This window comes from Homarus americanus, unplaced genomic scaffold, assembly GCF_018991925.1.
Source record: "Homarus americanus isolate GMGI-L3 unplaced genomic scaffold, GMGI_Hamer_2.0 scaffold367, whole genome shotgun sequence".
Classification (NCBI taxonomy): domain Eukaryota; kingdom Metazoa; phylum Arthropoda; class Malacostraca; order Decapoda; family Nephropidae; genus Homarus; species Homarus americanus.
This window is the reverse complement of record NW_024743709.1, coordinates 18564378-18579812: the sequence shown is the minus strand read 5'-3', so window position 1 is coordinate 18579812 and position 15435 is coordinate 18564378. Positions and strand designations below refer to the sequence as shown.

General features: G+C 50.4%; 1 protein-coding gene across 1 annotated transcript in view; it reads left to right on the top strand.

Annotated features, from left to right (window-relative positions):
• Positions 1-13366, top strand: part of LOC121877302 — a 31503-nt gene extending 18137 nt beyond the window's left edge. The window contains exons 4-6 of the mRNA XM_042382979.1: positions 10-5502; positions 5780-11934; positions 13286-13366. Of these exons, the coding sequence (XP_042238913.1) occupies positions 10-5502; positions 5780-11934; positions 13286-13291 (11654 nt within the window). The 3' untranslated portion in view covers positions 13292-13366. The remainder of the gene's footprint in view (positions 1-9; positions 5503-5779; positions 11935-13285) is intronic.
• Positions 13367-15435: the final 2069 nt, after the last annotated feature.

Genomic DNA, 15435 nt, shown 5'->3' with positions numbered 1-15435 from the left:
CTCCTGTAGGTGACCACACTTTTTGCCACAGCTGCACCACTGTAACGTCATCTCCAGCTCAGGTGGGGCTCCAAGCTTGCCCAATTAATACGCATGCCCACATCCCTCTGTCTGTCGACCACATCTCAGACACTAATAATGTCGCCGTGAATGATTGTTTGGAAGGTAAAGCCGGCCACCGCCAGCATAGGGGGTCTCTCAGTCACAATACAGAAAAGGTCTTGGGTATAGAGGAAAGAAAGTGTGGTGGCGCCGCTTGTTCGCCGAGTAGAGCACAAGTGGTCAGCAACACTTGGCTCCTTAACACTAGCTTGTCTCCTGACAGCAGCTCTTGTCCCAGCCTTGATAATGTACTTGTTGGGGATACTCTCTTTTCTGACAGTGATGAGGATCAGTCTATCTTCAGCTTCAAGACTTGTAGTTCGGGTGATGACGAGAGTGAGAGCATTGGTGATGATGGTGGCGCCTGGTGCTCCTGTGGCGAGGTCTCCGCTACTGACGGTGATGCGGGGACAGATGCCGATAGTGAATATAGCCTCGATGGGTTCTTGCCATCTACTGAGGATCTCTGGCAGTGGAACCCTTCATACGAAGATGACGACCAGATAGGCGCGCCTGTCTTTACTAGTGGAGACGACGACAGTGACACAGGCACGGTGGCATCACAGATATTACGAGGACAACACACGGCCCGGTGCCAAGTCTTGTTGTCCAGAGATGTGCCAGGCTTTCCTGCCTGCATGGCGACTCATGGGCAAATTTTATTTACATCAGCAGATGGTGACCGGCTCTCAGAGCGGAGACAAGGGAACTTGCTGTGGGCAGAAAAGAACAGCAATCCACCGGATAGTGTCTGTGACCGTCACTGTGTGCAGGCATCACACCCTGCAAGTTGTGGGTGGTCGTGTGGCACTGGTGGAGCACAGTGTGTGTCGCTAACCACTCATGGTGCCAATGGCCTCTCATTTCATGCCCAAACTGGTGACTGCGTAGACCGTTTGGCCTTGGACACTCACAGCTCTCGCACACACTCAGCTTTACTCCCACAACGCCCAACTACCAAGCAGCATCTGGCGACAGTCATCCGTCGCCGGGTAGTGTGTGCTACGGATAAGGAGGAGGCCGAGGAGGGGGCATCTGGAGTAGCGGGAGAGAGGAAGGATGGGTCGGCCCCGCCTCAAACGCTGCCATCAGTGCCCCATGAACTGTGCCGCGACCAGCAAGTGGTGCACCGCCCTCCTGATCCTCTTCTCTGTCCCAGCCAATCCCACCACCACACCCACACTGCTGGCGGCCCTCACCAGCTTTACACAAACGACCAAAATTTGATGGCAGACATGTTTAGTGACAGCGGTTGTACCATTAGAAATACTGGTGAGAAACGGGTTACTGTCATAAGCGTGGACGACAGTGACTGTGGAACCTGTTTAGACCTGGACCCCGTCAACCGTATTGAGAGTGACCCAGGCGTAGAGGATGAAAACCCTCGACCACCAGCGAGGTCAGTAGTGATACCTAAACTTGAACCATCTGACCAGGATCACTCAGCACACAGCATAACTACTGAGGTTGATCCTGACGAGAAAAATCCATTCGTGGATTTTGATGGAGGTGTTTTAGTGGTGATGCCAACGAGTGATACAGTAAAATGTGACCAAAATGATACCATGGAGGATTGTGTCGGCATTTGTGGCGTGAGTAGTGACACTGACGTCATGAGGTGTGACGTCATAGGGAGGGGTCCCCAGCCCACCAGTAATGGGCCATATATAAGTGATAGTGTGTTGCGTACACAGCCAAGTTTGTTTTCGGAAGCAGTGATGCCCGTTGCTTCTTTGCGTAACTCTATTGGTATTTCTTGGTCTCCTGCTTCTACTGACGCCCTTGCTAGTGCCCTCAACACGATGAGCCCCGGAGTGAATGCCTCCTCCCACCTCACATTCTCGTCGCCCCTCCCCTTCCCCTCTCGTCCTCAACAGCTGCCCCAGCTATCACCACCGCTTCAGGCAACAGGGGCGGATCCCATGTGTGTCGCGGTGCAGAGAAGCGGCTCTGTGGCACACCAGTCTCCTCGTCCCTCCACGGGGCCAACACAAGGCTCCACCATCAGCCCTTCTTTGTCTTCACCTCCGGAATGTCTTAAGAAACCACGAGTATTATTACCCGAAGAAAGTGATAAGTATTATTGTTTACCCAGCACACAGGTGAGCAAGAAGAGAATGATGAAGACGGGGTGTGAAGGGAAGGAGGAAGTAAGAGAAGCTGTTGGCGACGAGGGAAGTGCTGAGAGTGATGTGTTTGTGGTGGTGAAACGAGGAGGACAACCTGGGGTGCCTGCTGCCACACTACCTGGGGCTACTTCGCCCAGTGGCACACTGCTCGCTACCTCCCCTTGCTCCGCCACCTCACCTCACAAGTCCCTTCACACTAGTGCGCCAGAAAGCAGATGTTACACTGTCAACAGCGGGGTTGGCATGTGTGGCAGGGACTGTCGTGACGGTGGACAAAGCCAGCGTGACACTAGACAAAACTACCATAAAACTGAGGAAGACTACCGAGATTCAGGATTACATTGGCACAACCGTAAACAATACTTAAGTGAAAGTGAACAAAAGTGGTGTAATAACAGACAAAATAAAGGTGAGAGTAAAGGGGGTGGACGTGAAAGTGGGTGGTGGGATGGAGAGAATGACTGTGGGTTGGTACACGCCCGCCCGGCCGTCGTCCTGCAGGACTGTCCCCCACATTACCCTATACACCCGTCGCTCGCCTCCCCGCCTTTACCTCACACTGACGACGCTCCCCACAAACACAGTTTTAGTCGAGGAGGACAAGAGTATGAAGGGTGCAGGAGCGCGGCACTGTCGCTGGACTCGTGCGACCTAGCCTGGTGGCAGCATGAGAGCGAGTGCCAAGTGCCACAGCAGGCTGGCACTGGTGGCGGGTTGGCGGGCAGTTGTGGCCATGGCACGGTGGGGGAGGCACACCTCGCGTGGTGTCCGGGGGAGGTGATAGGATCACTTCAGGTGCTCGTGGGGGACGTATTGTGGAGCTATCCTGTATATGGCACTGTGGACCAGTGCCATCATGATCTTAGTGTTGAATGGCAACTAGTGCTGGCTGGCCAGGGCTGGCACGTGGCTATAAATAGTGTTGGTGAACTAGTGACCATGAGTAGTGACAACAACAATATGGCGGGCATAGCGCCCTCGTCCTCCTCTCTCAAACCTGAGTCACCCACAGCTTCCAGGTCTATATACGGTTTTAAAATTGTCAACAGTGAAAAGGCTAAAATGAGGAACTTGTTGCCTGTATTCAACAACAGCAAGAGTTCCTCGACGAGGGACATTTCCAACACAGTGACCTTCCGGGTCAAGGGAGACTCCACCTGGCAGACTCACCGGCCTAACAGGAACTCTGATATGTGTGACATGCAGATGTATCGCGGCTCTGACACGAGGAGCTGCACCCCTGGGCTCCCTGAGGACAGTGATGGGGGCGCCTTCATCAAGCTATGTGGCGTCAACTTGGGCTCCCGCCCCTCCTCACCCGACCCATACCCTCTCTTCCGTTGCCACACACTACCACGGAAGGCGCCGCACTTACGGTTGCCGTCGATGACTCCGTGGCCGCAGGAGCCGCTAGCGTCGCCCGATACTTTTCCAGAATCTGATGTGTCGGCATCAGAGCCACCGTCACCCCGTTTACAGCAAGAGCACGATGCAGTTGTACAAGATGTACTGGATGCACGACATGACCTTTTTGCAGACACACCTGTTGATGTCGCGTTTTATGGTAATGGGACGAGGTCTAGGGGTGAGGAAGACACCGGCGGAAGTATTGGTATGAACGAGACGGCAGGCGAGGGACCACAGCTACACCTGTCAGAGCCAACACCGCCTTGGTCACACACACCTTCGTTGCAGCAGTGGTATCCTGCCCCTGCCACTCACTCAGGTGTTCACCCCTACAGTAGACCCACCACACAAGGTGTCAGTCATACCCCAGGCCATACATGGGCGCCTCCTGGTGTTCACCGGGTTGGAAGTGGCAACACCACTCCCCGGCCATACACGGGTGCTCATAGTCACCAGCTCCCGCACCATACTGACACAGCCATGGGTCTGTTTATTCCTCCATATGAAAAGAAGAAAGATGCTCTGGGAGGGGAAGGAGTAAGCAGCATCAGTATGGGGATGGCAGCACCAGCACCATTGTCTTCCTTTGGTGTTGAACGTCAACCTCCCCAGCAGGCAGGTACTAAACCAGCACCCACCGGGGATGTTCAACTCACTATTTACGAAGAAAATTTTTTGTCTCCTCCACCTGGTGCTGCTCCTCTTAATAATGGGGTGTCTTGTGGACGAGGTGTTAACACAGCCTCGACTCTCCACGCACCAACAAGTGGCCACCGTAGCGCTGATGTTGTAAATGATGGGCTTGCCATCAGTGACGTTTCCATCGCCAGCGCCGCCGCCAGCGGCAGCTGCGCTACTTCACAGATGACATCAACAGACACTTGGCTCAATACCTCTCAGCCCCCACCGCCGGATGACGCAGGTTGCGCCACTTCAACAGTACCTCGGGACGCCTCCACCCGTGGCCCCATGATAGAGGCGCCATATACTGATGGTTGCCTCAGACGACCTGTTGAGGGAGCAGGTATGACCATTTTCGAGAGTCAGCGAGTCAACACCACAACACCAAAGAATAATGGGGATAATTTTCCCATGTTAAGAATTGATGAGCCTCCCTTGGCTGTGTTGACGCCACAAACTACTATTCCTAAGCCTCCTGAACGTGAGTCTTCAAAAATGAAAATTTACAAGAGAGACAACATAATGCCACATTTTACTCAAAACGGAGCTTCTGTGCAACAAACTAGGCCTGAAAAAACATTGTTGCCAGCCGGTCTTGCTCAGCTAGGCAACACAAAGCCCTCTCATACACAAAAATGTCTTCCCAAGGTAGTCCCCGCCACAACAGAACTTTATGGTGATCTAACAGAACTCACAGAGGAAGTGACCGCCACAACAGTACTTTGTGGTGATCTAACAGAACTCACAGAGGAAGTGACCGCCACAACAGAACTTTGTGGTGATCTAACAGAACTCACAGAGGAAGTGACCGCCACAACAGAACTTTGTGGTGATCTAACAGAACTCACAGAGGAAGTGACCGCCACAACAGAACTTTGTGGTAATCTAACAGAACTCACAGAGGAAGTGACCGCCACAACAGAACTTTGTGGTAATCTAACAGAACTCACAGAGGAAGTGACCGCCACAACAGAACTTTGTAATCTAACAGAACTCACAGAGGAAGTGACCGCCACAACAGAACTTTGTGGTGATCTAACAGAACTCACAGAGGAAGTGACCGCCACAACAGAACTTTGTGGTAATCTAACAGAACTCACAGAGGAAGTGACCGCCACAACAGAACTTTGTGGTAATCTAACAGAACTCACAGAGGAAGTGACCGCCACAACAGAACTTTGTGGTAATCTAACAGAACTCACAGAGGAAGTGACCGCCACAACAGAAAATCTCTACCGCCACAACAGAACTTTGCGATAATCTAACAGAACTCACAGAGGAAGTGACCGCCACAACAGAACTTTGTGGTAATCTATCAGAACTCACAGAGGAAGTGACCGCCACAACAGAACTTTGCGATAATCTATCAGAACTCACAGAGGAAGTGACCGCCACAACAGAACTTTGTGGTAATCTATCAGAACTCACAGAGGAAGTGACCGCCACAACAGAACTTTGTGATAATCTAACAGAACTCACAGAGGAAGTGACCGCCACAACAGAACTTTGTGATAATCTAACAGAACTCACAGAGGAAGTGACCGCCACAACAGAACTTTGTGATAATCTAACAGAACTCACAGAGGAAGTGACCGCCACAACAGAACTTTGTGATAATCTAACAGAACTTACAAAGGAATTAAACACAGCAGAACCTTGTGACAGAAGAGAAAGTTCCTCACAAACACTGACAGGGTCAATAGAACCTTGTGATAGCCTTACAGAACTCTCACAAACAATGACTGTTACACCAGAACCTTGTCATGGTCAAGAAGAACGTTCACGGGTAGTGAGTGAGCCAAGAGAACTTCTAGTTGGTCAACAAGAACCCTCGCTGTCAGTCATTGAGCCAATAGAATTATCTCATAGTCAAGAAGAACTTCCAACAACTGTTACTAGGGCAACAGAACCGTGTCACAATTTGGAAGAACTTCCCCAGACAGTGACTGAGCCAACAGAACCTAGGTATGATGCAGAAGAACCTTCACAGACAGTGACTGAGCTAACAGAACCTAGGTATGATGCAGAAGAACCTTCACAGACAGTGATTGAGCCAACAGAACCTAGGTATGATGCAGAAGAACCTTCACAGACAGTGACTGAGCTAACTGAACCTAGGTATGATGCAGAAGAACCTTCACAGACAGTGATTGAGCCAACAGAACCTAGGTATGATGCAGAAGAACCTTCACAGACAGTGCCTCATGATCAAGAAAAATTCTCGCAGACAGTGACTGAGCCAACAGAACCTTATCATGACCAAGTACCTTCACTGACAGTAACTACCCCAACAGAACCTAGCCGCGAAGAGCTTGGTCCAACAGAGGTTGATGGTACTACAAGTGTCACCACAGAACTGCTCCCTAATAAGTGCACTGTCAGTAACCTGGAGGCTGTGTGTGTACCACTTGGCAGTCCACCGTCACCGGTAGAAGACGTGGAAGAAGGAACAACCACCTCTACACCATCAGCTCCACCGTGTGTGGTTCCTCACTCACAAAACCATACTTTACATGCTGATGATTTTGTGTATTCCGATGCCATTCAGAAAGTAGACAATAAATTGTTACATATTACAAAACTGTTTACTCCAGGCCAGGGGGAGAAGGTTGAGGGACAGAAGCACCAGGACAGTGTTACAGTGGTGATTGATGGTGTTGATGACGTCACCAACCAACACGGCTCTGACAGTGTTTGTGAAAACTCTGAAGTGACTGAAGAGCTTCTTGTGGTAAGAGACTCCTCCTCCTGTGTGAGTGATGATGAAACGAAGGATAGGACTGCTGGTTGTAGTGACAAAGATGCTGCCCCACCGTGTGATAATAATGAAGGGGTCGTGACAGAAGATAACTGTGAGGCGATGAGGAAACAACCTGTAGAAAGAGGTGCAAGGGGAGGCACGGCAAGCAGGGAGGGTAGCCTGGGCGTTGAGCCAACGACTTGTTTAGTAGGTCGAGGGACGGGGGTCAGCGAACGGGCGGCGCTCATCACCCGCCAGCAACAGGTGGGCCGCCCAACGCCTCCACGGTGTACACGGTTCCCTTTAGACATTATCTGTGGCACGAAGTTCCAGCTCCAGCACAAGGCAGGTGAACACTCCCCGTCCAGGTTAACCAGACACAGGCTCTCGTCTCTGGGCCACGTGCAACCCCTCACCCTCAGTCCCAGCCAAGCTAACAATGGCGCCAGGTCCAAGTCGGCATCACGCATCGGCTCCGGCCACGCTGAGTCTCTTCCGTACACACACGAGTCGGGTTTATGTGGAGGTGGCACGGAGGGGTCCAACTCCAACAAACCCGAGAATAACTTAAAAGCGTTGCCACCCGTCCCTCCTCCTCCTCCTCCTCCTCCTTCTGTCCTTCCAATAGATGCCGTTTTAGAAAATAAGATCAAGCTGACCATAGACTCGTGTGCCGGTAATGTATCAAATGATAACAAAGTAGTTGAACCAGTGGAGGCACCAGCTCACTGGCTCACTGGCGGTACTGAGGAGAACATTGAACCTGATGGACCACCTGAAGTTTACAAAGATGACAGGATCGAGAGTGATTGGGAAACATCAGGACAAACTATCACAGAAGCGTCTTGTCAGTGTTCGAATGACTCTCATAAGAATGTGAGTTCCACCGTGGTTGAGAGTGTAAGTGTCGATCAGGTGTTAGTGCCAGTTGATGAAGAACCACCAGGAATAGTAGAAGGATACTTCAAAGGTGACACTTCTGAATTGGTTGTTCCTTTAAGTGGTTTAAACGATCTTGAAGTAGACCAAGCCAGAGGAGATTCAGAAGTACAATGTGTAAACAAAGTGTCGCCGCCACACCCAAGTGTCTCACGTCAAGATGACCCCAGTAAGGAGGATTTACGACCCATCATAAAGGAAACTACTCCGCCAAGCACAGCAGGCGAGGAGAGGGGAGGACACTTGCAGGATGAGGAGCCGCACCACAAGTCACACCAGGAACAACAGAAGCAAGAGGAACCAAAGAAACAGAAGAACCAAGAACAGAAGCAACAAGAAGGGAGTGAAGTGTCAGAGGAGAGTGTTGAGGTGTTGACAGCAGCTGTGCCTGCCGCTCACACTCCTGCTGGCGTGAGTCACCAGCCCCACCAGACAATATCCCCTGAGTCTCCACATGAAACTGACTCATCACGGAGAGCTTCTCTTCTGAATTTTGAGCCAAATATCCTGTACATAGATGAGAGCGAGTCTGGCTCAGACTTGGGTGAACATTTCTCAGAGGAAGCGTCGGATGAACCTTCATCTGACACCAAACACGAGTGTGTTGGTCCGGAAGTTACAACTGACACCTACAGTAGGGAGGGGTGTGACAAGGGAGACCAACAGGCAGACAACGGACCCCAGGCTCCGTTTCCACACCCACTAACTCCCCCTCCACAAACTCACACCTTAACTGGGGAAGATATTGTGCAGTTATCGCCCAACGAAACTCCTGTTACAATAAATAAAGTCGTCTGTGAGTTGGAACGAAATGACTCAGTCAGCAGCGATGAGGTAGTTCCCCAGCCACAGTATGTGGTGGGTGTAGACACAGCAGCGGCTCCACCGCTAGTGTGCGATCGACGCAGCCTTGGGAGAGACGAGTCGGTGGAGGAGTACGAGCAAGCCCTGGAGGTAGTCACACCCGACCCCAGTCATGGGTTCAGCCACAGCTCGGCCAGCGTAGCCACCGTTGTGCGCGTTGACACCCCCAACAGTCCACACAACCACATGCATCTTGCTGATGATGAACTCGAGGATGAATTTGTTGACGCCAGTGACACCATAGATACTGTTAAGGGTGACGCGTGCCTGGTGAAGACAATACCTGACCTCGTCCCTCCTCACCACACCCACAGCTGCTCTCTGACCTCACAGCCAGTTACTGCGGTGGGTGTTACTTCACGAGAGGCAGTAATATCTGGGACAATTTCAGTGAGCACATCAGACTTGCAGTCATCAGGCACTTCCTGTGTATCATCAGGGGACATGTCTGGCACTCACTCAGGAGGTATCGTCGGTACCCTCTCAGTGAGCCCCTCGGGAGGGTTGTCGGACCTATTGCTCCAAGACTCCTGCCACCTGCCTATTGCTTCTCAGAACACAGGAAGCGACGCGCCCGAGGATGGATCAGTATCGTCGGGAAGTCACTTAACCGACCCTGATATGTTGGCTTCAGCCTCAGCTTCGTCGACTGGGTCTGAGACGTGGTGGACCTCGGGTGGTGGTCCCGTGGCGCGACGAGACCTGCTGCCTCTGGACGAGGACGAAGACGAGGCACATTGGCGCGCGTTGCTTGCCGTTAAAATACCGGAGAGCGAAGAAGATCCCACGGGCTATGAGAGCGACGAAGATTTTGATACTGTGGATGCTGACATGCAACGACTTGAGGAAAAGCTTAAGAAGTTTGAGAAAGAACTGGGCGAGAACAACGAAGGTGCTCCTGGAGAGGGAGAGAAAATCGTGTGTCTGCCGTATGACTCAGCATTACGGTCACAGGACATAGAGGCTCTCTGTATTTCCCCATTACCGAAGGTGTTCCCAGCGGTGAGGTCCGCCAAGACTAAACACCTTAGTCTCATGACTCGGTTGGAGGTCCAAGAGTATGAAGACTCAGCCAGCGAGTCTGAGAGTGAGTCTGAGGCCGTCTCCTCCAGTGACTCAGCTGACTTCCTCTTTGTCAAGACTAAAATTAAGCTCAAACCGGGAGACCGCAAGTGTCGCTCCCTCGACCAGAAGCGATCTAAAGACTACAATATTTTAAACAAGTCCCGTGAAGACAAGAAAAGAGGTGGCCGAGGGAGAGAGAACTCGTACGGGTGTGAAGAACAGCTGGACCTGAGTAGTTTAAACTTACCCGTAACTACTCTGGAGGAGGAGACGGGCTACGCCATCCCTGACACTCAACAGCCTGTTATGAGTGACGGTGCAGGTGGTAGCTCCACACCAACTGGCCACGACGTTAGTGATGAGTGTCCAGCCCCGCCACAGATGGTTAATGTCCCACCTGACATGGAACAATTGGGTGGTGGAGGAGAGGAGACCAGCCACGCTTTACTCCACTGTGAAGATCATATCCTCCTGGGGTACATCTGGCACGAGGAAGATGGTATGTCTTCTGTCGACTTTGAAGGGTTAGAAGATTTTCAGAGTTTCGAGGGGCAGGGAGCTCTGATGATTATGTTCGAGGACGATAATGATGATGACATGTTCTGTGATGAGCTCAGTGATGGTGATGTACTGCCCGAGGCGACAGATGTGTCGTCTGGCCAGCAGTCATCTAAGGAGTACCTGGCTGAGGGAACTGAAGGTGAGGACGAGCCGGGATGGTCCAGAGCGTCTGGGAGTAACACCCTGCCAAGAGCTCCTCAGCGTTCTCGTAGAGGTTCAGAGAGAACTTTCGTCGCTGCGTTCAAAAACAGTTTAAAAAAAGCTACTAAATACTTGGGACCAAAGAGCGAGACTCAACCAAGAAAGGCAAGCCAAGGCACCGAAGACTCTGAATGGTCACAACACAACAACAACAACAACAAAGCAACTACCGCTCATCTACCTCGTGGCCTCTCTTACCCAGAGAGACGGTGCTCTATGGGTGTGGGCGTGGGCGAAGGGAGCAGCGCGGGCGTGTATAACGTGCAGAGTGGTCGGGTAGCTGCGGTAATGACCCACAGTCCGATCAGCGACAGTGAAGGTCCAGAAGCGTACTGTAGCTCCGGTGAATACTACGCTGCCCCCGCCCAGTGTGTCAACACATCAGACGAGGACCCGCCCCCTCCCCTCCTTCCCTCTTTTGCTCAAGGCGGCCACTTCCAACCCCAAAACCATACTCTCGACATTCACAATTTCACTCACGACACCTCTGGTCCCCCACCCGCACCACCCCCTCGATGGGTACAACGCAAGTTGCATGCACCTCAAGACTTAAACGCTGGTGTCCCTCGTGGTTTGCCCCCCAGTGTACAAGGCGATTGTTATACCCATTCTGTGTTGTCACAGCCTCCCGCACCCTCAAACTCCCACGTGTTAGCTCAGTCTTCGCACACCACTACTCACACTCTGCCTTCCACAGAACTCCCCACTGATGGGAATGAAATGCAGTTTTTTCTGGTTGGCATTCCTAATATATTGCCAGCAAGAGGCGAGACTCGTTTGCCAGTGGTGAGTCCTGGTATGAATGAGCGACTAGGGGGGAGGGACAGGGAACCTATTGAAGATATGCCCCCGCCGCTCCCGGCCCCCCCAGTCTACGATGATAAGTTTGTACCTGGGGATAGCTGGCTTCCAGACAACTACCCTCAACACACGAACAGTAATTACTCGTGCGTCGTACCCAACCACAGACTTGTAAGAGATAACACAGACCTCCCCCTGGACTCTACCCTTCACGCGAGTGACGCCCCCCCTGCCTTACCCTCCCATAAACCCACGTCTGTAAAGCAGCTTAAACGGAAACAACAAGAAAAGGTTCTTCGCCAGGAAGCCGAAGAAGCGGTAGGGTGCACGTTCTGCATGGGCACTCCCTTAACACGTGCTCGGCCACCTGAAGATTCTGGCCATTGGCGCCAGCCCAGTCCACACCCCCGAGGCATCAGTGACCGGCGCTCTTGGCCTCCCAGAGTAAGTTGCTTAGTGCCACTCACACGCTGGAGTCTCCCCATCCTTACCTACAACAATTTATCTCCCCAGACCCAGAGACTCACAACCAATGAACAACCCTTCCTGTATTCGGACGGGGCGTTAACTGACGCTGATGATGATGATGATGTCTGCCCTTACTACCACCCTGCTAACTTCCACGACCCCACTCACTGTATGCTACCCTCGAGTGTTTGTTGTGCACCCATTCACCCTCCACCAGATAGTGCCGACTCACAAATTAGCCTCAGCGAGAAACCTCACACAGACACTACTACCTCCCGCTCCCCAGGTCAAACCTCCTCCCCAGATTCTGACAGTGACCCCTACTGGACGCCTGTCACGCACCTTACCTCCAGTCACCACCCACGACCTCTGGCCTGTTGTACACAAGTCTCAGTACTACCACCATCTCCCTCGGCCTCCCCGCGCCTGTCGCTGACCACCCCAGCCTTAACCACTGATTCCTGGACAAACACAGTGGATACAAATTCCTACCGCAACCCCCACGTCCAACCCGCTCAACTAACCTCAGAATCATGGATACCCGCAGAGGAACACAACCCTCAAACCCATGCCGAGAACCACCGCCCTACCATAACCACTGTGTTTTGGGCACCCACAGTGAACACCTCTCAACCCGAAGGTGAGCGACCTCCTGAACCCACTCATTACTGGACACCCACAGTGGACACCCACCTTCTCAGTTATCTGGAGGAGCAGCATGTGCACACTGGTGACACACACGAGACAGTTCAGGACGCCCCCAACTCCCTCCCCTCCGCACACAAGCCCCTCAGTGCCTCCACCTCTGTCGTCAACTGCCCAGAGGCCTCCTACCCACTAACACCCTCACTCGCCGCCACCCTGGCCTGTTACAGCTGCCCGCTACTAATTTTCATGAGCGTCATGGACCTTACTAGCGAACATGTCTCGTCGGAAAATGGGCGTGCATGTGACCGTCCCACTGGTAGCCTTGGGCCTCCCCCTCCATCCCTCGCCCACACAAATCCTCCCCTATGGGAGGCGTTCAGCTCCACCTCATCCGTGGAGTGGGACCCTACCCTCAAGTACAGTGCCTCGGAGAGTGAGGTGGATAGTGGGTAGTTAGTGGTGGTGGTGGTAGTAGTGTTGATGACGTCCACCCAGCGAGTCCAGTAGAGGGAGCCCGCTGTAGCCCACCATAGTGCTCCTCCAGCTCTCTCCTCCAGCTTCCCTCCACCATTCCTTACAAATGGCGTGCTGATAATTCCTCTTTCTGTGATATAATGGATTTTGGCACCGATATTTATCTTGGTCAGTTCCTAATTGTGCATATTTTTACTTGTTTCAGAAATGATCCAGGAGTGTGTCTACGCTAGCTCATAAGGGGGAATATTGTGGCATTTTTGGAAATAAATGTATTTATGTAGAAGTCTTGTGTTTCACTTGAACCCAATCACTTAACTAGGAATTTTAGATACAATATGTGAACATAGGGCTTGTGGCACTTAGTTTACTGTACTCTGGTCTAAGCATTACACGAAGTTTAATATTAGTACAGTATATAAATAAACGATCTTCCTCTCTCTCTCTCAACAAGGAAGGTATTCATGAACTGTGTTGACATAGTCATGACTTTATGAATAAGGTTACAGAACTTTCCATGGCCTGAAAAGGAAGGTTGAGAAGCATTGACTATTGATAACACACACACACACACACACATGGTGAGAATTTATACATGTGACTTAGATATGTCGTAGTTTTATAAATATGACGTGAAAATTGCAACAGTGTGTGATTAATAATAGTTATGGCACAAGTGAACAAAAAGGTGGAGGTATTATATGAGTTTTAGTGGAGTTTACTGTTAAGCTTCCTTCAGTAACCACTAAAGCCAGTAATATTTATAACAAAACTAATAACTATGAGGAGAGTGAGTGTGTGTGTGTGTGTGTGTGTGTGTGTGTGTGTGTGTGTGTGTGTGTGTGTGTGTGTGTGTGTGTGTGTGTGTGTGCAGAATCACAGACAGGTTTGCTCCAGTGTATTGAGTGACCACAAGAGGCAGGGAGGAGACGTGTGTATATATACTGTTGCTCACACTTGAGTGTTTGATTGGAACTTATTTACTTAAGAATGTTGTAACTGGAGGAGTGACGCGATCATCCCCTGAATATATCAACTGGAGTCCAAACACTGAAGATGGCAGAGAGAGAGAGAGAGAGAGAGAGAGATATGATGACGACGACAATCTGCCACTCTCTCTCTCTCTCTCTCTCTCTCTCTAAGATATTACAATTTCTTATTAATCACAATACTCTTATATGTTACTAATATAAACATTACACCTGAACAGAAAACCATTATAAATACACTACAAGTAATATATGAGAGAATTGTATTTAATATGAAGAATTACACTTAACTATGCAGCAGTTGCCTTCATGTATCAAGAATGTGACGAGAGAAACTGGTTCATTCATTGGTTTATTAATAGATGGGTATTACTGTAAGAGGAGGTCCAGGTAGTCGGGTCTCACCTCACTCCTGCACAAAAACTAGTGTTGGGGGGTCCCACGTGTTGTCCCAGCCCCCCACACTCTCTGATGGTGGCTAAGCGTGGATGGCTCAGCTTATCTTTACGGGTCACTTCTGGTCAGCTTAGTTAATGGTTCGCTATTCATAGTGGATGTGATGCCAGTGAGATATTATAAAAAGGTTGGGTGATAGTAAAGGGTAGTGTTGGCTGGTACACGGAGACGTTCTAAGTAATAATGATATTTTTGTGTGATCCTTCTTCCTTAACTTACAAAATTTACACGTAGAAAAAAATGATAATTACTTAATTAAATGTGATCAGTACTTTTTTTTTTTGCGGGCAAGGTATAGTGTTTTCGTACTTCATCAAGGAAAAGATAATCACATGAAAGTCCCCCAGCTTGTTTCGCTTGAAGACTAATCACCCTAATGCTACCGAGGGGGTCTAAGATAGGTAAATTAGGTTAGGTTAGGTTAGCATTAGTAAATTTACGTTACATTACGTCACGTCAGAGTGATTAACCTCCAGGTAAATAGCTGGGGGGCGAATCTTCAGGTGACTCGAAAAATATATAGGGAAGTAAAACCCAGCAGCCGCAGATGTCCTCCACTGAACGGCGTGCGTGCGTGCGTGCGTGTGTGCGTGTGCGTGTGTGTGTGTGTGTGTGTGTTATTTCATCATGTTGTTAGTAGTCATGCAAATGTGTAGAGTTCATGAGGTCATCACTTAACGTGTTTACTTTAGTTAAATAGTTAGGTAATAAACTCGCCACAGTAATACTCGTGACCGTGCACCTAATGTTCAGGTATTAAGAAATGTTTACACTTGTTTAACATTAATATTTACTGTAACTTTTTACATTATCTTGTTGAACAATGTTGGCAGTCACTTGTAACTTATTTATTTAGTGTTTGTGAGTATGTGCTGTTATAATAATAATAATAATAATACGAGGATGGCCG